The 24,747-nt window shown below is 36.2% G+C and overlaps 2 protein-coding genes across 10 annotated transcripts in view; one reads left to right on the forward strand and one right to left on the reverse strand.

The window, feature by feature from the left end:
• The window catches only part of tbxas1 (thromboxane A synthase 1 (platelet)), a 92,461-nt gene extending 81,010 nt beyond the window's left edge, over positions 1 to 11,451 (forward strand). For 4 of the 6 annotated variants that reach the window (XM_067390130.1, XM_067390131.1, XM_067390133.1 and 1 more), the window contains 4 exons: positions 9,112 to 9,200; positions 9,319 to 9,456; positions 10,629 to 10,791; positions 10,904 to 11,450. In XM_067390130.1, the coding sequence (XP_067246231.1) occupies positions 9,112 to 9,200; positions 9,319 to 9,456; positions 10,629 to 10,791; positions 10,904 to 10,999 (486 nt within the window). In that variant the 3' untranslated portion in view covers positions 11,000 to 11,450. Of the gene's footprint in view, positions 1 to 9,111; positions 9,201 to 9,318; positions 9,457 to 10,628; positions 10,792 to 10,903 lie in introns of all 6 variants that reach the window. The other 2 variants (XM_067390134.1, XM_067390135.1) reach the window with 1 other exon arrangement.
• parp12a (poly (ADP-ribose) polymerase family, member 12a) lies at positions 648 to 22,872 on the reverse strand. 4 transcript variants are annotated; one of them, XM_067390128.1, is made up of 13 exons: positions 22,467 to 22,872; positions 21,826 to 21,961; positions 21,273 to 21,537; positions 21,015 to 21,131; positions 18,625 to 18,757; positions 18,000 to 18,183; positions 17,632 to 17,752; positions 17,172 to 17,268; positions 16,988 to 17,075; positions 16,610 to 16,740; positions 14,149 to 14,300; positions 13,927 to 14,037; positions 648 to 718 (listed from the first exon to the last, which is right to left on the reverse strand). In XM_067390128.1, exons 1-13 carry the CDS (start codon positions 22,778 to 22,780, stop codon positions 663 to 665), a joined length of 1,905 nt encoding a protein of 634 aa, XP_067246229.1. In that variant the 5' UTR covers positions 22,781 to 22,872; the 3' UTR covers positions 648 to 662. The 4 variants fall into 4 exon arrangements, with proteins under 4 accessions (XP_067246229.1, XP_067246230.1, XP_067246226.1 ...); XM_067390129.1 differs by lacking the exon at positions 648 to 718 and adding an exon at positions 12,451 to 13,813; XM_067390125.1 differs by lacking the exon at positions 648 to 718 and having other exon boundaries at positions 12,451 to 14,037.
• Between the last annotated feature and the right edge of the window lie 1,875 nt (positions 22,873 to 24,747).

The following is a 24,747-nucleotide window of genomic DNA, read 5'->3' on the forward strand; positions in this document are numbered from 1 at the left end:
TGCAAAGGCTTTGCAAACTCATCATCTACAGTGCATAACATCATTAAAAAATTCAGAGAAACTGGAGAAATCTCTGTGTATAAGGGAAAAGGCCGAAGACCTTTACTGGATGCCTGTGGTCTTCGGGCCCTCAGACGACACTGCATCACTCATCGGCATGATTGTGTCAATGACATTACTAAATGGGCCCAGGAATACTTCCAGAAACCACTGTCGGTAAACACAATCCGCCGTGCCATCTGCAGATGCCAACTAAAGCTCTATCATGCAAAAAGGAAGCCATATGTGAACATGTTCTAGAAGTGGTGTCGTGTCCTGTGGGCCAAGCCTCATTTTAAAATTGACTGTTTCAAACTGGAAAAGTGTTCTTTGGTCAGATGAGTCAAAATTCGACATTCTTGTTGGAAATCGTGGATGCCGTGTCCTCCGGGCTAAAGAGGAGGGAGAACTTCCAGCGTGTCATCAGCGTTCAGTTCAAAAGCCAGCATCTCTGATGGTATGGGGGTGCATAAGTGCATACGCAGCTTGCATGTTTTGGAAGGCACTATGAATGCTGAAAGGTGTATAAAGGTTTCCAGATGATGTCTATTTCAGGGAAGGCCTTGTGTATTTCAGCAGGACAATGAAAAACCACACACTGCAGCTATTACAACAGCATGGCTTCATCGTAGAAGAGTCCGAGTGCTGAATTGGCCTGCCTGCAGTCCAGGTAGTTTACCTGTGGAGAACATTTGGCGCATCATTAAAAAAATACGTCAAAGATGACAACGAACTCTTCAGCAGCTAGAAACCTATATCAGGCAAGAATGGGACCAAATTCCAACAACACAACTCCAGAAACTCATAACCTCGATGCCCAGACATCTTCAAACTGTTTTGAAAAGAAGAGGAGATGCTACACCATGGTAAACATGCTCCTGTCCCAACTATTTTTAGACCTGTAGCAGGCATCAAATTTGAAATGAGCTCATTTTGTCCATAAAATTATAAAATGTCTCAGTTTAAACATTTGTTATGTTATCTATGTTCTATTGTGAATAAAATATTGGCTCATGTGATTTGAGTCTTTTAGTTTTCATTTTATTCCAATTTTTAAAAAAACGGCCCAACTTTTCTGGAATTCGGGTTGTATTAAAAATTGTATTTTAAAATATAAACAAATACTTGATGACTAGTGTATTTATATTAAAGTACATTTTTAAATATAACTCTTAAATATATAAAAATGCTAGTGACTAATTCATCTGTCTATCCATCCATCTATATAGATAAATCTAGATTAACTAGTCAGCCTAACTAATCAACAAGTTGGTTTTATATGACTAGTCAACCATTGTGACCCTTACCTAACGGCGAATGAACATGTAGGCACAATCTGTACTCTCTGAGAAATGTGGAATAATTTAATAGTCTGCATTTCTTGCATAATAAGTGAAGGTAAGCATTCCTGTCTGGCAGAGGCAAAGGTGACCGAAAATGTGTGGATTTGCATCCACCGTAATGAGCATTTTAGTTGCACTCTCTGGCAGAATCATGATGGCAAAAACCACTCATAATTGCTTTTGCGGCAGGGAGCCTCATGACCTGTCATTTGATTGTCCATTATGGCTGTATTTTCCTGCACATTGAGTCAAATTGAATAAAAGGTGTCCGGGTCTGTGGTGGGGGGTTAAATCCCGAAGGCCGTGCTGGGCCGTAATAGCTCCATCACAGACACACACGGCAGGGCCATGTGAAGAACGTAATGAGCATCAGGCACATGGATGAGGTGCACGGCGGGTTCATGGCCTAACCGAACGGGCATCCTTGATGAAGCCCAATCACTGAGATACACCACTACTATTCCCTTCTGTAGATTCAATATATTCAGTCTCCTGAAATCTCCTGATGCTTTTCTAAACATTGGGCTAGAAACATTCAAACCTTTTAAGCTTTTGAATTAATAAAAGGAAATGCACACCGAAATCCACTCTTTAAAGCTGGCCAATCAGCTGCAAGAATCCCAGACCACAATGCCAATGTTATTACAAAAATGTGTTTCATTTGGGTTTGGGTTTTGTGTAGAATTGGGTCCATCTGCTGTGGCTTTATTATTGTTTGTTTTCTCCACCATTGTGTTTTGGAAGCTCTATGGTTTTTTTTTTTTTGTAATACTGACCCGTAATTTTTAGTACCTTGTAGTTATTCTCAAAGTGCTGCATATTTAAGTGCTGTTGAACTGAACTGTCTGTAATTCTGGCAGAGCAACAGCATAATTGTTGCATTACTTTTATACCAGTATATATGTACTGTATGTTGTGATCTGCACAATTTAAATTTGATGTCCATAACTGTCTCTCAGTTGTATAATAGCAAAGAAGGCTGTACCTTGGGATACATTGTTCTCAAAGCCAAACTTGAACTTTAGGGGCCATTTACACAACACAACGTTTAAAAAAAAAAAAAAGGAAAACTTTTTTATGTGTTTTGGCCATTCATTTACACGACAACAGCGTTTTGGGGGCCTGAAAACGCAAACTTTGAAAACAGGTTTCAAAGTGCAAGTTCTTGAAAACTATACTGTTATTGTCACTGTGTAAACTACAAAAACATGAATTTGTGAAAACAATGACGTCATGTGCATGCGTATTACTTGTTAAGTCTATAGGCACGTAGTGTTTCTTTACAAAGTGACATCGCCAACTACTGGCCTGGCATGTATAATACAGCATTTTTAGTCGTTTTCGCAGATCCGTGTGAACGGGGATCGTTTTTATAATGTTATCGTCTGTATGCAAAAAATGCAAAGGAAAACTTTTCCATTTTTAGTACATCATAGTCGTGTAAACGTACACTCAGTCTCCAGATCCAGGTTAAATAGTCTCCTCATAATTGGGTGCCAGTGGTTTTTCAGAAGGAGAGTCATCCTCCATACAAAACTCACATTCTGGCTCCCTTCTGATTTGATGCACTCACTTTTCACAGTCCATTCAGTTCCCAAAGGACTAAATCTATTATTTTTTTTTGTTGAATCTTCAGTTTCACTTAGAAATACATCAAAATGTCAACCAAAATTGTTTAAATTTTCAGACTTTTCTATGCCTGTGAGGCCTTGTGACTGGAGCTGGGACAAATTCTCCTCCGTCAACTATTCAGACCATGACAAAGTATTGATTTTCTGCTCAGGTGATTTTAATTAGGCATTTTTAATTAGTTTGCCTATTGTTTGTCCTTCATTCTGGAGTTCAGGCATTTGCCAGAACTGTATCATTCATACAGCCGGCCCACAGTCTTCTGACATAGGCTGTCTCTAGTTGATAAGAACACAATCAATGTCTGTGACACTCCCTGCAATTAGCTTCCCTAATTAACCATTTGGCCAAGGAAATAGTCACTGCAGGGGGCTGATTTCAAAGCTTGAAGAAAACCAGAGGTGTTGATTCAGGAGTTTTACAATTTAAAATTCTAACCTGCCAAAAACCTGTTCATTTTGTATGTATGTATGTATGTATGTGTGTGTGTGTGTGTATATATATATATATATATATGCCATGAAATTAATGAATCTCTTTTGAGGAGGCCATAAAATTAAAAGCCATTAATTTGACTCTAAATGAATGGATTCAGTTTTATAATACTTGTTAAACCCTCACAAAATGTCTGGTTTTCAATGTACTGTTAAGATGTACTTGAACTGATATGATGCACAACTATCTGTGGTTTTAGAAACACAATAGGTTTTCCAGTCTATCTGCATCTGTTCCACTCTATCAGAACACAATGCAAGATGAGACTCATTGTGTTTATGCAGTAACGGCACCCTTGAGCCATCTCCTGTCTGAACATGCATGCCTCTATCACTATCAATAACAATAAATAACTCTTTCTGTGGAAACCCTTTAGGGATGGGCGAGATAAAGAGCCATATTAACTATTCTCAACTCGTAGGTACCGTTCAACCAGCATTTTCTCAAAGAACTGGAGGGCTACATTTACAAAAAGGGAAGGGGACTAAAATGGGAAAATGACAAAAAATAAACAAGTGCTTTTCAATTTGTGGGTTTGGAAAGGTCACGCATAGCAAGGAAGAAAAACATTTTGAAAAAATATATCCATTTTTATATAATTACAAGGTATACACTAGAGTTCAGAAGTTTGGGGTAGGTAATATTTTAAAAAATGTTTTTGAAAGATGTCTATTATGCTCATCAAGGCTGCATTTATTTAACAAAAATATGAAAATATTATTACAATTTGGTTTTCTTGAATTTTCAGCAGACTGTATTTTCAGTCTTAAGTGTCACATAATCCTTCAGAAATCATTCTAATATACTGATTTTATCAAGAAAAATGTATTATCAATGTTAAAAGCACTTTGCTTAATATTTTGACAATATATAATAAAAATGAATAATGATAATAATGTGATTTTTAGAACTTTTTTTGTTCTATAAATTTAGTTACTGTGGTGGGTTGCCATTTGATGTCCAAAAAAAAAAAAAAAAAACCCTGATATAATGTAGGCTATATGCTCATACAGTTATACAGAAATTCCTATCACATATGCATGCACACATATCATGGGCAGCTAGCCGTAAACAGGAGGTTAAATGTCTAAAATTCAAGAACTGATTGATTGCCTGTCTCCTCTATGACGTGAATGAAGGCAGAAGCATAAATAAGGGAGACGGCAGACGTGAAGAGGCAGGCTGTCTGCGCTCCAAGGCCTGCGAACACTTCACACACTCTCACGCAAGAGAAATGAATCTCATTTTCTGAAAAGAGGCTGATATTAATACCAAGGGGCACAGAAATATGCCGGGAAATGAGTTGTTTTAGCATGGTGCTCCTTTGAACATGGCAAGGATTTTTTTGTCTCTCTTGAAATGAATTTGAAGGAAACATTTGAGTATTTTTAGGTCAAATCATTTCTGAGGAGACCGCTTTTCTTGTTTTATTAATTCCAATGTTTTATGGCCTTTTGGATTTCAATGGATTTTAATTCTGTTAGTTTTTAAGTGATTTTTATAAATAGTTAATGAGAATACATTAGGTTACTTGCAATGCGGAATGTGTTTGTTGTCGCCATATGAGAACAAGGAAATGTGCAATTAAATTCAAAGCGTGCCTGTCGTGAATTTAGAAACATGGTAGCATCTGAGAAACATCTTGAACTCTAAAGAAGGCCAATCATCAACATGTTTGAGGGTGAAGAGACTGTTAACATATTTAGACAAGGATTCAAATTTACTTTAGCCCCAGAATGTATTTTTTGCTTCTTCGCCAGTGGCCCGTGAGCTTGTAATGGTTCATCTCTGGTATTGAGTGTTTCTTGAGCTCTTCTTTAGGCCAAAATTGTTTGCAGTCTCTGATCAGTTGTTAATAAAGTGGCATTCAAGTCTTTACAGGAAGCTATTGCACATGTATTATAGCAAAATTGTGCACAATCTATCATAGACATCAATGCGCTGGGCTTTTGTTTGGTTGTTTGTTTGATGAAAGCTTAAAAAAGAATGAAAAAAGAGAATCAACCGAGACATGAAAAATTGGCTAGCCTGTCTACAGGGCCGTCTGACCTTGCTTTGTGATTTTAGAGGCATCAATGTGCATTCAGTGGAGTTAAATTTAGTCATACTTGAGGCTGCGAGTCAGAGAATAAACAGAGGGTCTATCCTTTCGCCAGCAATACTGTGAATGCTGTAGTTCACATTCTCTCAAAGAAATGATTGAAATAATACAGAGCTGTGCCAACAGAATCAAAAATACCTTTTTTTTTTACTGAAACCAATTGCACAGAAAGGTAAATATTGATTGCATTGTAGTTTGGGGCAGAGATTAAGCAAAAATATGTTAGATAAGCAGTACTAGTATTCTTACAAAAATTCACCATATAGTCAGTAATTATTAGTTCTTGTGAAGGCATATGTCATTATTACTGATACTTTATACTTACCATAACTTCCAGCTTGTGTTATGAATGATACCTCAAATGCAGCTTGTTACAGCGAGATATGCTATTACTTTACTAATGCAAAACAGTCCCATTAATTTACATTTAAGGAGGGGCCTTAGCCATATCTGGAGACCAGAATATAATAGTAATAATATAGCAACAACAGACTTTTAGGTCCTTCAGACAGTGAAAGAAACTTTCAAAATCTTTGTAGTTTAAAATGATTTTATCACTACTGTGGTAATTACTGCAATTAGTAATTAGTGCAAAATATGGTTAACAAGAATCAATTTATGAAGAAGACATTTAATTCAAATTTAAGTCACATTATCGAAATGTAATGAGCAAAAAAAAAAAATATATATATATATGTATATATATATGTGTATATATATGTATATATATATATACACATATACATATATATATAAATATACACATATATATATACATATACACATATATATATATACATATATATATATATATATTTTTTTTTTGCTCATTACATTTCGATAATGTGACTTAAATTTGAATTAAATGTCTTCTTCATAAATTGATTCTTGTTAACCATATTTTGCACTAATTACTAATTGCAGTAATTACCACAGTAGTGATAAAATCATTTTAAACTACAAAGATTTTGAAAGTTTATGTGTGACAATAACAGATATGTGTGTGTGTGTGTATATATATATATATATATATATATATATATATATATATATATATATATATATATATCCGTTGTCGATAGTGTAGTGATATGTGAAGCACCGCTCACACAAAAGTCATATTTAAAGCAAGTAGCTTTCTGTTGGTCAACGTGGCCAATTCACGTTATCAATCTGAACACAAGCGAAATCTACATGGGGAAACTTTTTCGCCCTCATACAAAATTCTTGATTGCATGGATTCCTATTGGAATGACCGGATTTCGCCCGAGATCGCTATTTATCTGCAGTAAAATCGCAAGCACCTATCTATCTGGGTTAACGAAAACATTCAGGCTCAAGCTCAGCATGGTGAGTACCACCATACACACACCTACATTCTGTCGCCAATGGTCACTGGGTGGGTTTCAATCAGCTCCCTAGTTCAGTAGTCAGGGCACTGATCAGGGAGTCAGCCATTTTAAGTGCTGTCTCAATCACAAAATATTTCCAGTGCACTGGAAAAAAGTCTGGAAAAAAGTCCCACAATGCATTGTGAAAACCAGGGAGCATAGATGCTCACTATGTTCCCTTAACAGAAGTTCTGAAGTGCAAAACATAAATCACATGAGCAAACTCAATACACATAATGACAAGCAATAGATGGTTGTTTTTTATGTCCACGGGTTGAAACGACCCCAAATAACATGATATTTAGCCTCTGGAATGCAAATATTATTGGTGGAACCCTGCCAAAAACGTGGAACCCAAATTTTAACGGGGAATTCTACCCCCAGATCGTGATTAGGCTAGTTTTGGGCTAGTTTTGTGTAGCAATTGGGTGGGTTTTGTTTTGAAAACCTGGCAACACTGGTCACCAGTGTCCCAAGGTGTAGTGCGCCAGGGTCCTTACCAGTGCCTGAATTCACATACACGATATACTGATTCACGAGCTAGAGAGCTGATTTTACCCACTGTCGCTGGAAATCGCCAGTGCTCCATTGAAAAGAATGGGATCATGTAGCTTTGTCGCTGGTGGTTTGTGCGAGTTGCTCATTCATTAAAAAAGAGTGAGCGCAGCGAAGTCTAAAACAACGCATGGTCACATACACATTTTAAAAACTTGAACATGAAAACATGGGGCAAGATGCAACGGAAAGGCTTGTTTAGCGGATATTTTCATAGAAACAAAACATTTAAAAGCACTGCTGTTGGGAAATGACCCTTAAAAGCCTTAAAGGTGCAGTATGTAATATTGACAGCTAGTGGTCGAAATGGGTACTGCAGTCCAAATTCAAATTATTGGAGAGGGTTTTTTCTCCTGCCCCTCCTCCTCAGACACTTCGCTGACGCAGGTTGCCTGATTGAGGACACGCAACAGGAACAAGCGCAGTTGACAATGAAAGGCGACAAGTGACTTACACTGTAAGTTCATGAGTTGATTTATCTACGTTTTAAAATGTCTCTGGTCATAGAGCTTTTTAGTAAAATCTGCAATCTCAGACTCAGTTTGTTTGCTGGCTTCCATGGCTGCAATACGCTGTGTTTTCCGCAAACTGGCAATCCCGGGGTGTTGAAATACTATTGGGTAAATTAGCAGTGGGCGGGATCAAAAACAGATATTCCTACATGGAACACACATTTCGAAGTAAAATAACTGGCTGCAGCATTGTTTTTCAGAGAAAGAAGTATGTGAACTTAGCATGTTTCCTAAATATCTGCAAACATATGGTATTTTTGTGCTTTAGTACAGTCAAAAAAATTACATACATCACCTTTTAGTCACTAGTGAATCTGTTGTTGAAGAACATAACTATACCTCGTCTGCAGCAGCGAGACAAAGCGCTGCTCCTCTCACAGTGTTTCATCACTGCCATGTCACTCTACACTAGAACCACAGTGACACCCAACGAGAACTGACTACCGACAGTGTATCCAGACAATAGGGGGGCGGGCGCCTGTGCCTCTAGCGTGCCAGAATTTGCCCCTCTTCTCACCCCGCTGCATCATCTCATCTCTGCAACGGATGCTTTTACTGGTGGAACAGAGTGACTTTAGAGCAGCTAGTCATTTATTATGCCCACATTGCATGACTGGGGGCTTCAGAGGCCGAGGATGTGGGCAGAACTGTACGGGTGCGTGTTCAGTGCCTGACCCCTATTTTCACAGAGCCATGCAGAGATAGACTGCTTAGCACTGCCTGCTGGGCTGCTTCTACTTCGGTTTCAGTTCAAACAAATACAAATAATTTATTTCTTTATTTTTCTTTATTACTAGGCAGCTCTTAGGCATCTGCCTGCACATAGTACTAATTTTTAAGACAATAAAAATATTGATCACAAAGAAAAAAATATAAAAACAAATATGGTACAATATATTGTTCATTTGTTTTTTATTTCTAAAAGCTATTTTATGTTGTGTAGAATGGATCACTGATTAGTGCTACTGTGCTGCCACCTACTGGCCATATTTGGTAACTAGAAATATTTTAGTGTCATCCTCAATAAGTTTAATTGTCTTTTTCAGGAGACAGCAGATTACACTAATGTCCAGGAGCTGAAGTATTTAGAGATGGTCATATGTGAGTCACTCAGACTCTACCCACCTGCATTCAGGTATGACAGCTACTATTTTATAACCGGTTCAGATACGTTTCTGAGCATTGGACTAGCAGCATGCACTTTTTCCCCAGAGTGAATCTTAAATATCATGTTTTTGTGTGTTTCATCACAGGTTTGCAAGAGATGTTAACCAAGATACTGTCGTGAATGGCCAGCTTCTGCCTAAAGGAGCATCTTTGGAAATCCCTACAGGTTTCCTTCACTATGACCCAGAGCACTGGACCGAACCTAAGAAATTCATCCCGGAGAGGTGAACTTTCTTTCAGCCAGTCTTTTCTAAGCAGAACAGTTTCTGTAACAGTGATAATTTGTATCTATGATGTTAATGTGACTGTCAGCATTGCACAGCAACAGTTTTCCATGAGCTAGTCAAATTGAGTCATATGAATATGGTACTATTTTTTCGGTTAAAAAATAATTTTAGGGTATGTTTACATGACGACAATGTACTAAAAACGAAAATGACAAAAAAGAAAAACCTTTGCTTTAAATGCTGTATTATGCATGCCAGGCCAGTAGTTGGCGATGTCACTTTGTAAAGAAACATTACTCGCTTATAGACTGAACACGTTATAAGCATGCGCATGTCTTTTTTTTTTTTTGTAGATTACATGGAGATAACAACGGTATAGTTTTCAAAAACGTGCACTTTGCAAGTTTGCATTTACAGGCTGCTAAAATGCTGTTGTGTAAATGAATGGCCAAAGCACATAAAAAGTTTTCTGTTTTTAACTGAAAATGATGTTGTGTAAAAAGGCCCTAAATTTAGTGTAGTTACATATACATTATCATTCAAAGGTTTGGAGTCAGTAAGACTTTTTTAGCAAGCAAAGGACACATTACATTGGTCAAAAGTGACAGTAAAGACATTTATAATGTTACAAATGATTTCTATTTCAAATACATGCTGTTCTTTTGAACTTTCTATTCATCAAAGAATCTTGAAAAAGTGTATGACGATTTCCACTCAAATATTAAGCAACTGTTTTTAACATTGATAATAATAAGAAATGTTTCTTATGCACCAAATCAGCATATTAGAATGATTTCTGAAGGATCATGTGACACTGAAGACTGAGTAATGATGCTGGAGATTCAGCTTTGCATTACAGGAATAAATTACATTTTAAAATATATTAAAAAATAGAAAACTTATTTTAAATTGAAATAATATTTAACATTAGTAGTGTTTTACTGTATTTTTGATCAAATAATTGCAATTTTGGTGAGCATAGGAGACTTCTTTCAATAATATTTTAAAATGTTGTCGTCCTCAAACTTTTGAACGGTATCTCACAGAATATCTTGTATTATTTCAAATCCTCTCTGTGGGTGTTCTATAGATATTTTTCTGCTATTTCTCCATTTTGTTTGCATGCCTCCTGTGTGATATGCTCACAATGAACTCTGTATTTGTCTCAGGTTCTCTCCAGAAGCCAAGGCCACCCGGCACCCGTTTGTGTATCTGCCGTTTGGAGCGGGGCCACGCAGCTGTGTGGGCATGAGATTGGCCCAGCTGGAGATTAAAGTGGCTCTGGTTCACATATTTAGGAGGTTTAACGTCGTGGCCTGCGAGGACACTGAGGTTTGTTATTGTTTGACTGAAAAAGTGCAGCTTTAGTATGCATGAATATTCTGGTTTCCTGAGGGTATGAAACCGATGTATAAGTAATTATTTTCTCTGTTATGTCACACAGGTTCCTCTGGAATTAAAGTCGAGCACCACCCTCGGACCCAAGAATGGTATCTTGGTCAAAATCACCAAGAGGGAGAATTTTGAGGACGAGTCCTAATATCGTTTCGGTTCTCAGCTGCACAGTCTGATTCTAATCAAATTATTTAGAATCAAATTACTTATTCTGGAGTCATCCGACAATTATATCTGTGCTTATTATTTGATTAAAACTGATTTCAACACTAATCATTTACAAAGAAGGCACAACTGTGAGCAAGAGACAGTCTCAGTTGAAAAGTGTCAGATAATGTATAGTTTATTTGATAAAAGGAACTGGGATGAGACGTCTCGCCTCATTGCACACAAGGTATTTGATTTTATGTTGATTATACTGTTATTTTATATACTGTGTAAATATACAGTGCAGTACCAGGATAATGAGATTATTAAGGGTGTATAGAGTGCTGTGGCATTAGCTTAACTCACTTGGTTGAATGTGATTGTTTACTCAGGGTATGAACAGTAAACTTTGATGACATATTCAAATGATTTGAAATGTACAGTATAACAGATGACTAAATAAATGGTTTATCATTCAGTATACATGTATTTATCTTCAATTACACTGCATCGATATCAAGCGTCTTAGACCTACACATGACAGGAGTGTATGATTTGAATGTTATGAGCTTTAAACACTGAGCTTTTAGATAGAAATCTGTGAGTTTTTGTATATAAAACCAACTTACTGTCAAAATGGACGGTTCTTGGCCTGAAAAAGCCGCCAAGCAGATCAATCTTCAGTCTCAAGACCCGAATACTTCACTTCACAATCTTGCCACCAGGGGGCGCAGTGACTCACCAATAATATCTTGTCTGTCACAGATCTGGCCTGCTTCTTGTCTTCTGATTTCCCGGTAAATGTTTTACTTCCCCTTGCCTGTTTTTCACTGCATTTTTGAGCCATCACATTTTGCATTTCTAGATTTTTGAACTACAAATTTAAGTTGCGATTTTGTTTTGGGTATTAAATGCTGCAAATCTTTGTTATTTGTCAAAATGTATTGTTATAGAGCTGTGCTGTAATTTGCATATCAACATTTTCACAGAGGACCAAGAATGTGATGGGTGGAAACAGTAAGCAAAAGTTCAAAGTCAAATACTAATTGAGAGACTGACATATATAAAGTGATAGTTCACAAAAATGACATTTTGTCATTATGAACATGGCCTAAACACAAAAGATCTTAATGCCACCCATAGAAGTGGTTCATACGACTCGTGCACTATATTTGAAGTCTTCTGAAGCCATGCGATAGCCATCCACCCTATATTTTCTTCACATCTTCATGAGAAGTAGCAATTTTTGATTTGAATTGAATTGAGTCAGATCTTTTCTGAATCAGCTGATGCAAATAAAGGTCATCTTGCTGACTCAACGATCCAACCACACCTGTTTCTGATGACAGAATTTTCATTTTTTAGTAAGCTTATTTTAGTTGGGCTGGTTTATATATTTATTTATATAAATATATTTCTAAATAACTGTAATAATAATGAAAATAATAGTACAAAGTACTGGTCTGTAACAGTATCAATGCTTTATTTCCTTCCACCTCATTGAACATAAATACATAAAACATCAATTAGTAATGTAATAATGCTTGAGTAATTCAAGGGCTTGGGTAATGCTCAGTGTTCATACAGTTCTCAACTACATCTTTTACTTGTCATATTCTGCATTAAAATCTACTGCAATAAAACTGAATTACTGATTGATTTATACTTAAGTGATAAGCCTTTGACTATACAACTGATCAGGTATTAAAACCTTTTTTCTCAGTGCCAAAGGAAATTATTGCAACTAATACATAAAGACATTACATAAACTCCTGTTATTTTATTCCTGCTATTTCTGCCACAGATGATTTAGTAAAATTTAATTATGATAAAACACAATTACCCAATATGTAATACCCCACAAACATTTTCTTGAAAGAAAAAACTTGAAAAGAGTTGTAGATTTTGTTAATGTTCAGTGAAAATCAAGTTTTTAATGTTGTTTATATGTCTATGTGCTGTTTTTAATATGCTTTAAGACAAGCCATGTACAAATTCGCAAGTCAACACCATTGCTGAGTATTTTCTATTTAAAACTGCAGTGATCTAAAGAGTTTCAAAAACACGGTTTGAAATCACTTGTGTTTCTGACGTCACAAACTACCATGTCAACGTGCCGACGAGCTTTAGCATATTAACTGACCGCGCAAGGGAGTCTCAAAAGAAGGTCTAGCGGGTGTATGATGTGTGTTATGATGAACTATGTGCCTTTCTTCACTGACGTTCTGAGTTGTTCAAAGCATTTCTAAGAATATTGATTTTGAGAAGGCAGCTGTCTGACTCTGAGATGAAGAACGGGAACATGGTTTGTGTAACAACAGCAACACATTAGCTGTTTGATAACGTAGTCAAGCAAAATGCTAATCATATTAATTACCGTTATGTGTCCGACGTTGTAAAAAACTATACCATTGTGCAGCGTTTACCTCATTAAGTTGACCGAGTGGATCTCAGAGCTCATGCGAGTGAATGGAGGTGAGGCTAATTATCATATTCATAGATCCATGTGTAATAAATGAGGCAACGGTGTAGAGTTACATTCAAGCTATTTTAATATATATATATTTTTTTTTTTTACAGAAAAAAAAAAAAACGTTTAACTATGTGATTTTGGTGATCAAAGATGAGTTAAGGGATAAAATTATTGACTACAGGGTAACTTTAACATAAATCGTTTCAGAACTATTTAAAAAAATAAGTAGACAAGCAGACCTGTTTTCCGTTATTAGAATGTTTCACTGTATCAAATATATTTAAAAATATTTTGACACTAACCAAATTAAGAGTATTCGATGATGTACTCAGGATAGATCTGGAATTTCTCAAACACAACAAAAATGGCTGGGTTAGTCTCATTGTCAACACAGCTGTCGTACAAGCTTTGACTGTGGGGTTTCTTTGGAGGAAGGCGTAAACTACTGTTACCCTTTGTGAAGTCTCCTACTAGCACCAGTGCCACAAACATCTTCTTGGTCTTGCCGTTCCTGGATTTTGCATATCTGTCAGAGTATGAGGCATCTCTGGCAAAATAGCTGCCTGTTAATCATTGAAAACAATTCAGAAACATACAATAATAATAACATTCATTGTACATAATATGATGAAGAGACATGGTATGCTGCGAAGAAGAAGAAAATGTATAAATACCATTCCCATAACTTGTCCCATGACTGCCACAGAATCTCCAGTCAAAGTTCTGCTCACAGATGGCCTCTATGAAAGACTCGTCCGTACCATGGAAAAGGTAACGCTGGTCCACACCACTCCCTCCATTCTTCAAATTCATTTGTTCTTTTTGCCTAGGAAAAAATAAATAAATATAAATATATATATATATATATATATATATATATATATATATATATATATATATATATATAATGGGTAAACAAGATCAATAAACAGAGTATACCATATTCAAAATACTATTACTACCCACTTAGAATGTAAATATTTATTCATACTTGTACAGTGCATTATACAAAGTGTATTTGGATACTTTAAATTTGGCATGAAACAGAAGTTGCAATAGTCTTTTTTCCCCTATTGTGACGTATATTCGAGTCATGGTTTCCAGGTTTCCACAACGAAACCTGCCCAATTGCTACTCAAAACTAACCCAAAACTATCCCCCAATAAAAAATTGCATCCCATGGGGTAAAATATGCGTTTTTTGGCAGGGTCCCCCTGGTAAAATTAGCATACCGGGGCTAAATATCACCTTATTGTTGTCACTTCAACCCACTGACATGAAAAACAACCCTCAGCAACACTGTTAAAGTAGCCGAATTCCACGGGAAACCAGCAACGGCTTCTCGAATGTAGGGCGGGACTTGATTTTATCCATCGGGAGTTGACTGAATTGTTGTATTGTTGTGGTTTGCTACTGCTGTGATCTCATGTGAGTGACAGTTTGTCCTAACCTCGTGCCAAAAAAACGTCATCAGAGAAGAGATATGTTGTTGCAAAAGAGAGGAGGAAAAAAAGAGAAGTTGTTTTGGTAAAAGATTACTAGAGCACATAAATTAAAAAAAAAAAGAGAAAGATGTGTACTGATAAATCATTTATAATAAGTCCTACAACCTTCCATAAAAAATGTCAATTTTGATTTCATGGTGACTTTAATGCAGTATATTATTGACATGTTTACATATATATAAATTTAATATATTTTTATAATACATTTAATATTATAATTATTCATATTAAAGCATGTGGCATTTTTTTTTTTTAAAGAAAAACAGCTCCAGCACATTTTTGAAGCAAAATACAAAGAAATTATTATTACTCTATATTATTCATCCTAAATATTAAATGATTTGAATGACTTCTTTGAGTGTATGATTAAGCAGCTATTTTACTTTTCATCTTCAATCACTAGACTGTACCTCTTACTGTTAGTGAGAACATGTTATCAGTAATGTTGTGGGGAAATATCCTGCTCAACCAACTTTGAAGTTGAAGTTGTATCCGTGTATGTGCGCTAGTATTTTTTGTTACAGATCCTGTATTGGAGAGGTGGACAAACTGGCACCCAGAAACGCATATCTGTGACCTAGGTCACTTCATGCCTAAACCTGCATCTTGGTGTCATCCGGATAATCGATGGAGATGTGCTTCTGCCTATCAGTCCATATGTGTTTATCTATTTCTTAGCCAATCAGAATCATTCAACCTGAAGTAATGATGAAGTTAGTGTTAAGAGTATAATTGCTGCTGTATTGAATGTGTACGCAGAGCGGCCATGAACACCTTGTGAGTGTTGAAGCCGACTTCTGCTGATGAAACTGCAAACTATTCTTCAGAAAAATTTTCTTCCGTTTATTTATTTATTTTTTTAACTGACTCCTGGTCTTCATTCATCATATCTGGTCATTGGGTCATTAACTGTAAATTCCCCTACATGGTCATCACACGTTCATGGATCATGTTCATAGTTAAAGTGAAAAACTACACAATCTTGAGGGGAAATGTCTTCTTACATTCACTAAAATGGCTCAAAAGTGAAGTTAGTTCTGTCATGACAACTCTCAGAATGGTAATGGATATGACAATGCTGATATGTTTGGTCTTGGTGGAATAGATCTGCTACACTTCTGCTGCTGCTGCAGAGCAAGTACGGGACTTACTACTGCTAAAACATACGTGACACACTGCTGTGAGCAAGTAAGACATGCTTGCTGCTGTACAATATAACGTACATGAATTAGCAGTAGCAGATCTATACAGGTGGAGCTGGGGAAGGTGGAGGGTTTCTGAAGCGCACTGCACTGCTATAGCAAATGCTACCAATGTATTTTGAAGGTTAAGCATGCAAGCTCATTGGCTACTGATACAGCAGGAACCAATCAACTGTGCCCTATAGTTGTGATTACGAGCAGATTGAGTTAAGGGACCTATTAGCCTGTGCCATCTAGAGAGAACTTTGTATTTCTGAGAAAAGCTCTAGCATCATTTGTTTGCAGATCCAAAAGATCTGATCTTCCAAAATGGTAGTTTTTACAAATACAGTATAGCTAAAGTACAATATGCAATTTTCTTCCAGTAAAGTCATGTTGTTGTTGTTTTTCTAGTGAAATGTTACGAAGAAATATAAGAAGAAACATACCACTGAAAGACCCTCCAGAGAGAAGGATTCTGCACCCTCTCAATGCTGTGAATGATGCTCTGGGGCATTGTACTACTAAACATTGATCCCACCCTTTGGTACTCTTTGGAAGAGCTTTGCAGAGGAATAATCTGAGGAAACATTACACAGTTTTACAGTAGTTTCAGAAATTCACTATAATTACATGACTGTTGGTAACTGATGCTTTTCAACAAACATAAAAACTATGTGATATTACACATTTGTAAGTTTCTTTAGATAAAATGCTACATGAGTAGTAAGAGTAGAAATACTCGTCATCTACAGTATAACCCTAAGTACAGTATTGATTCCCATAGTGTTTAACCTCCCTGTACTCAAAGAGATTGGACTATGTACCTTGTAGGTGAAGCTAGGAAGAGCTCCTTTGTCCCAGTAAGAAGGAACTTCCACAGAAGAAGATGCTGAGCTGTCTGAAGACTCACTTCTAATTAAAACACCAAACAATGAAGTGCACTGAACAACAAATAAATCATGTTTAATGTGTGTGCATGTGATGGACAAATGGTACAGTTTATCATACCCCTTGATTTTGCTCTTGACATCTTCGGCAGAAACAAAACGCGGTCTCCTTCTAATGTCTCTTACAGTTTTGTACTTCACATTTTGCTGGCACATCTCTGAAAATGATTTGCCAAAACATGTCAAACTCTGTTGTTTACTCCCATAAAAAAGTTAATGTTGCATAATTAAGTACCAATGTTATTTTAGTATTTATATTTAGTATCATATATTGAAATATTTATAAATATTTTATTTTAGCTTTTTTTTATATATATAATTTAAGTAATTTTATGTGCTTTTTATCATTGTTTTTTCATATTTCTGTTTAGTGTTATTTTTTATTTCAGTGTTAGTTTTCATTTATTTCAGTTAGTTGCCAATGCAACATTTCTAATGCTCATTTAAGTTTTTCATCTAATATTTATATCTTATTTCAATAAAGAAATTATTTAGTTTTAGTTAACAACGCTGTTAAGTACCTTTAAATTTGAGGATGTATTGATGGTTCTGTGAAGTGAATGAGATTTCCTTTTCACTGTCAGCCAGGTAAAGTTTCTCTAGGTCTTCTGAGGTGACTGATGCCACGAGTTTAGAATCTTCCTGTAAGATTCAAACAATAACTGCTGTGAAATGTAGTTAAAAGCTAACAGTTTTTTTGTATAATATATTGACACAAATAATTGCAATATTGCACTTTAAATGTAATGTAGTTTAAAGCTAACAGGTTTTTTTGTATAATATATTGACATAATAATTACATAAATTTTACACTGTAGAAGTATTACTCTTCAAGAACAGGCTTTAGAATCATTTTTGAGAGGTATCATGTTGCAAATGTGTCACTGACCCCTTTGCCATACTCCGTCCAACCTCCCTTATCATTCCTCCAGTACCAGATCCATTCAGTGGTCAGAATGAAATGGGGTGGTTTAGTAACTGAAGATGCTGTGGACAGCCGACGGATTTCTGACACTCCACAAGTCATTGACATAAAGTCCACTACCTGATACTCTGAGCTGCTCTGGGTAATACTGCAATATGGAGAATACAACAAGTGGGGAAAAAGGTGTTATAAAAATCATGACAAACCACATGTACAACATGTACAATCTTTAATTGGGCACTATTTGTCCCTCATTAATAAAGTTTTGAATATAAAGAAATTGCTACTAAAAGTTGAAACCTTGCATGTCACATCAATAATTTAATAAAATACTTTTTATTTTACATGAAGCGGGCCTCCTCATAGAAGCAGACATATTACAATCAAATGACCAGCTGATTATTACTTATTTTATCCCAGTAACCTTCCCTCTTATTGGACACAAAATAGATTAATCACAACCGACAAAGCATTTCTACAGTGGCATCGGTAACTTTGGGAAGTGATGAAATGCTAGATTTGCAACATTAATGTTATTAGAAAATCCATTAAAATACAACTGAGTGTATATATGTGTGTCTATTTATACCACAGAACATTAGCTGGGCTGCAGTATTCCTTCTCAATCTCCTCTTCATTCAGTAAGTCACCCCATGTAGTTCCATCCTTCTGCAATATCTGCCATTTATAGGGTAGATGGTGGTGAAAACGGGCACACTTGTCTAGAGGAACACAAATGATGGGATGTCAAATTCATTGCTTTGAGAAGAAAACACACTTAATCAAATGGGTTTCTTGATTAACGTAAAGAGGTTTTTTGGTCCCATTTTCTAAAGGGTTAGTTCACCCAAAAATTATAATTCAGCCATTAATTACTCACCATCATGTTGTTCCACACCCGTAAGACCTTCGTTCATCTTCAGAACACAAGTTAAGATATTTTTGATGAAATCCAAGAGATATATGCCTCGTCCATAGATAGCAATATAATCAACACTTTCAAGGTCCAGAAAGGTACTAAAGACATGGTTAAAACAGTCATGTGACTGCAGTGGTTCAACCTTAATTTTATGAAGCAACGAGAATACTTTTTGTGCACAAAAACAAAACAAAAATAAAGATTTTTTATTCAACAATCTCTTCTTTTTCCTGTCATTATCCTTACGATACAAATGTGTGTGATGCTGACGCAGGAATCGGCCAATAATGAGTCGGTGTACTGACATAAAACCTGGAAGCGCTGGAGGTAAAACAACGTATGACGAGATATTGTTGAATAAAGTTTTTTTTTTTTTTTTTTTGCGGACAAAAGTATTTTTATCGCTTCATAAAATTAAGGTTGAACCACTGCAATCACGTCGACTATTTTAACGATGTCTTTAGTACCTTTCTGGATCTTGAAAGTGTTGGTTATATTGCCGTCTATGGATTTTTCATTTTTGGGTGAACTAACCCTTTAAGCACCATAATTCTTGTTCCCCTTCATAACAGAATTGGGGAGAATCACCTTTAAGTCCAGGTCACACTGCAGCGCGCATTGCACTTTTTTAAGTTATTATTATGCATATTTTATTTTATTTTGCATATTTTGTTTATAGGATAGAAAACTATGCAATTATGCTAAAAATAGTTTATTTATGCTAATGAGTTGATTTATATATAATGTAAAATAAATGTATTTTACATTTTTAAGGTTGAGAAACTCTTCAAAGCACCAGAATATGCCTACTTTAGTCCATACTATATATTATGCGAAAAACTGTACGCCAAAAAATATAATCAGTAGGTGAAAAGTACCCAGATGGCCTACTACTTCTGCCGAGATTCTGGAGTGCATGTTCAATGGACACTTTACCATCCCATAAAACCACAGGAGAGGGAGAAGAGTTGTGAAGCGACACAACTGACAATGGTAGGTCACGTGACAGTGACAATACATGTACAGTACAGTCCAAAAGTTTGGAACCACTAAGATATTTAATGTTTTTAAAAGAAGTTTCGTCTGCTTTAAAATAACTGTTTTCTATTTGAATATATTTCACAAAGTAATTTATTCCTGTGATGTCAAAGCTGAATTTTCAGCATCATTACTCCAGTCTTCAGTGTCACATGATCCTTCAGAAATCATTCTGATATGCTGATCTGCTGCTCAAGAAACACTTAATGTGTACAATTGTACAAAATATTTGTGTACAATATTTTTTTCAGGATTATTTGATGAATAGAAAGTTCAAAAGAACAGTGTTTATCTGAAATCTAATCTTTTGTAACATTATAAATGTCTTTACTGCCACTTTTGATTGATTTAATGCATCCTTGCTGAATAAAAGTATTCATTTCTTTAATTTCTTTTCAAAAAAATAAAAATAAAAATTCTTAGTGACCCCAAACTTTTGAACGGTAGTGTATAATGCTACAGAAGCTTTGTATTTCAGATAAATGCTGTTCTTTTGAACTTTCTATTCATCAAGGAATCCTGAAAAAAAAAAAAGTACACAACTGTTTTCAACATTGAAAATAATCATAAATGTTTCTTGAGCAGCAGATTTGCATATTAGAATGATTTCTGAAGGATCATGTGACACTGAAGACTGGAGTAACGATGCTGAAAATTCAGCTTTGCATCACAGGAATAAATTACTTTGTCAAATATATTTAAATAGTACACAGTTATTTTAAATTGTAATAATATTTCACAATATTACTGTTTTTACTGTATTTTTAATTAAATAAATGTAGCCTTGGTGAGCAGACGAAACTTCTTTTAAAAACATTAAAAAATCTTAGTGGTTCCAAACTTTTGGACTGTACTGTATGTATGTACATTGTAGTACATTCAAATTTCTATCCATATTCATACTATATACAGAACGTTTACGGCCATAAAGTAAGTTTCAAATAAAATGTAGTACCTACTAGACATGATTTCGGACACAGCTCTTGTTTGTGATTAGCATTAAGGATATTCACTGACATCACCTTTGAAGCTACATCCAGTGCGTATGAAAAAGAGACAGATTTCATTTTGATCCGCTTCACTGATAGAGTTACTGGATTTGTGTTTGGTGCGTCCTCTCACTGCTGGTAGAGCTGCTGCTGTCCAGACAGAAAACAGAATGAAACATGGAGGAGAAGAACAAAACAAATAGAGCAGTAATATACAGCTATTTTGTTCAGTGCAAAATAATGTGTGCTAAATACATAAACAGAATCAGTGGCTCTTTTGTTTGCATTCACCTGTCTCACTTTTCTTGAAAGCGGAAGAAGCAATTAGTAACCTGCTCTTGTAAAGCCTGAGGAGTTTGCTCATGTTTTCTGGACCAAGTCCTCGAGCATTCAGGATTTTCAGAGCATTTGCATCAAAGCTGTGAAGCCTTTTGCAGCCTTTTCCAAACTTACAGTCATCCTGCAGGAAGTGCTGGCAGAGGTGCAGGTTGGTACACTTTGTTTGATATTTGCAACTGCCATATTCACCAATCCCCTTATTGTAGTGGGGGCACACCTAGACAAATCACAACAGACGAGAGTCACATACTGTATGTGAAAATAAGTAGATGTTGTGTGTTTTCGGCCATCCTGGGTCAGAGTACACAGCTTTTGTAATCACTTCCCTTACTATGAAGAGTGAGACATGCCCATGCAGAGGAAAGGTTAATGTACAATCTAGATATATATTAAAGTCAAATGAGAAATGTTCTCCTTCCCTCAAATGCCGTCTAGAGTCTGATATGACTTTACAAGAGTCAGCTAAATATGAGATAAATAGCAAACCTAATTAATAGATATTTACCTCTGGAAGTAATGAGGGGTCATTTTGAAGCAGAAGTTGAAACAACTCTCCACTCGCAAGGCCATGAAGATCATTATTTTTCAGGAGGTCAAGATTATGTTTTGATGTCAAGTCATGGGAATTTTTGCATTTTGCCCTAAGAATGAAAAATATGGCAAATTAAATATATTTATATACGATGAAGTTGTATGTTCTACTATAAACAGATAATCTAAATATAACACACAGAGTTGTTATATAATTGTGTAACTTCCAAACAAGCTGTAATTATGTGTAAACAAAAAATGTGTAAATATTATTTTGTGTAAATATGCATATAGTTAGAATGTATGCTGTATTCCAATTATTGCTGGCACCTATTCCAACTTTACAAGCTCTTAGAGTAAATATTGTACCTATTTGTGAGACAAGAATTGATACTGGTAACAATTCTCATCTTATTAACGTTAGCTGCAACTGGCTTTTAACAGCAATTATACAGGTATGTAACGACTAGTCAAATAGTGCTAACGTAAACACGGAAGCTAGTTAGTTTCAAGAAATACACGTTGAAAAGGCGTATATATCTAAACGTTTATGGCATATACTTATACATATTTATAACAACTGACTGCCTAAGAAGGAACTCAAAGTTTACTTACCCAAATCTGCAATTTCCACATACAAAGTACCTGCACAGGTGTAGTTCTTCACACCCGGCACATTTGTCATTTTTACACACTCGCAGCGAGGTTTTGGCTAAGATCAGGCTGTCAGCAGCTGGTATGGAGCTTCTGGGATTCGAGCCTTCATTCTGAATTATAACAAACCTCTGGTGATCATCGAGCACCAGAGACAAAACCTGATCCGCCACCGTGAAACGCTGCCGTAAATTCCTCTCGACTTTACCATAGTCTGTACAGCCTTCATGTTTGCAGAGAAAGTCATATATGTGTCTAGAGACGATAGACGTCATTTTCGTTGATGCTGTCAACGACGGTATTAGTTTTCACTGCCTAGGGTTTGGCCGATGTTTTGGGACATTTAAACGGAAACGAAAGCGAAACTGATGCTGGTCTTTGGCGCCCCCTGCTGCCTGCAACCATAGATATGCCCTCGACCGCTCCAGAGTCCAGCATACACGTCAGTGCGCTCGCCATCTTGGAACGGTCAATTTCAGCGTCTTGTCGCTCACAGTGGAAATCAATGATGCACAGCTTCTCGTTATGAAACCGCTGCTGAGATTTAAATTTCCGAAGAAAATTTCTTGTACCTTTCACAAGTTAGAATGTGTTGGTTTGTGTTGTTAATATTAACTCAATATTACATGTTTTTAAAACTATGGTAACTTTGTAATGTTGTGTTAGCTTACGCCTTCGTCTTCTTGTATTGTGTTAGTTTAGCAAAATCATCTGCTTAAGTCTATTGGAGATGTAGATATTATTAACTACGGTTGCAGACGCACAGTCATCTTGCTCTCAAACGTTCACCGACTGGCTTTGACCGTTCCAATATGGCGGACGGCTTAATGAAGAATCTAATATATATGCCTGCAACTCTATGCAAGGTCACCATGGCAACCACAGCTACTAGTTGCAAGAACTCGTCTCGTTCTTTCGAGGTCTTATTGGCGGTTGACAAACAACGAAACTGTAAACCTGAAAAACAAACATTTTAAAATGCTTTCTGTAATACCTGAATCTGGTTAATTAAACATTTTTAAATTGCCCTTATCCATAAGTGTTGCTCCGGTCAACCATTTCCTTCCTGCTAGTTTCCAGTTTTTACACATAAAGTAAAATATTAACATTTGTTGCCAGCAGTCAGACAAGAGGTATTCTGGGAGATGGATGAGATCTTATTATTTTTAACATTTAATAGATATAAAAGAATTATCATATTTCCTCTCTGAAAGGGTTAGTTCACCCAAAAATGAAAATTCTGTACTCATCCTCATGCCGTTCCACACCTGTGGAACAAAGCTTCCTAAAGTAGTGTTTTGAAATTGGCCATCATTGTACTAGTCGTTATTAGGGCCCAAGCCACTCAGGCGCAGGGCCCCTTTGTTTTTCTAAGGAGAATTTTCTTTTTTTTTCGTCATCCGGGGCTTTTTGGGGGCCTTAACGTGCTCAAAAAATCTTGAAGATTCGCACACACATTGGAATCTGCGGCCATTAGGATGCCACAAAGGATGGGACCCGGGCATGGCAGGGGGACTCGACAGCGCCCCCTTGAATGGTGTCCGAAAACTTGGTCCATATATCAAACAGGCTTGCATGTATTAGCATGAAACTCGGTACACATATAGACCTCATTGGGCCAAACAACTTTCATGCTCTAAGTTATATGCCAGCTCAACAGGAAGTCAGCTATTATGGGCTGTTTGAAAAATGCACGCTCTGGAATTTGATATACTCCTCCTAGGCGATTAATCCGGTCACCACCAAACTTGGTCAGAATTAAGTCAAGACATTGAGGATGTGACATTGCGAGCGGATTTTTGATATCTTGAACGGTTTGGTCGTGGCGAGGCAACGAATGTATGGCAAGTAAAGGGAAACAGGAAATGTGTTATAACCTCTGCAAACATTGATTGATGTTTATAAAACTTCAGCTGTGTGCTCATTGTAGGAAGCCGATCAAATGGATGTGACTATTGTGAGTCAAAGTTATAGCGCCATCAACTGGCAGCAGGAAGTGTGTTACTTTCAAAATGCTTTAAGATCACCCTCAAATTTTTACCCAATTTGCTTCAAACTTAATTAGAATAATGTGAATATATAACGAATGAAGACCTGTAAAAAAATTTTTAAGATTTTTCAAACACTGTTGCCATAGCAACGGATCAAACTTCAATATTTGTTTTGGATGGGTTTGAGACACTTAGCATGCTTCAAATAGCATGAAACGTGACTCATATGTCAGGATTGTCATCCAGTAGTC

The sequence above is a fragment of the Chanodichthys erythropterus genome, chromosome 7, assembly GCF_024489055.1.
Source record: "Chanodichthys erythropterus isolate Z2021 chromosome 7, ASM2448905v1, whole genome shotgun sequence".
Classification (NCBI taxonomy): domain Eukaryota; kingdom Metazoa; phylum Chordata; class Actinopteri; order Cypriniformes; family Xenocyprididae; genus Chanodichthys; species Chanodichthys erythropterus.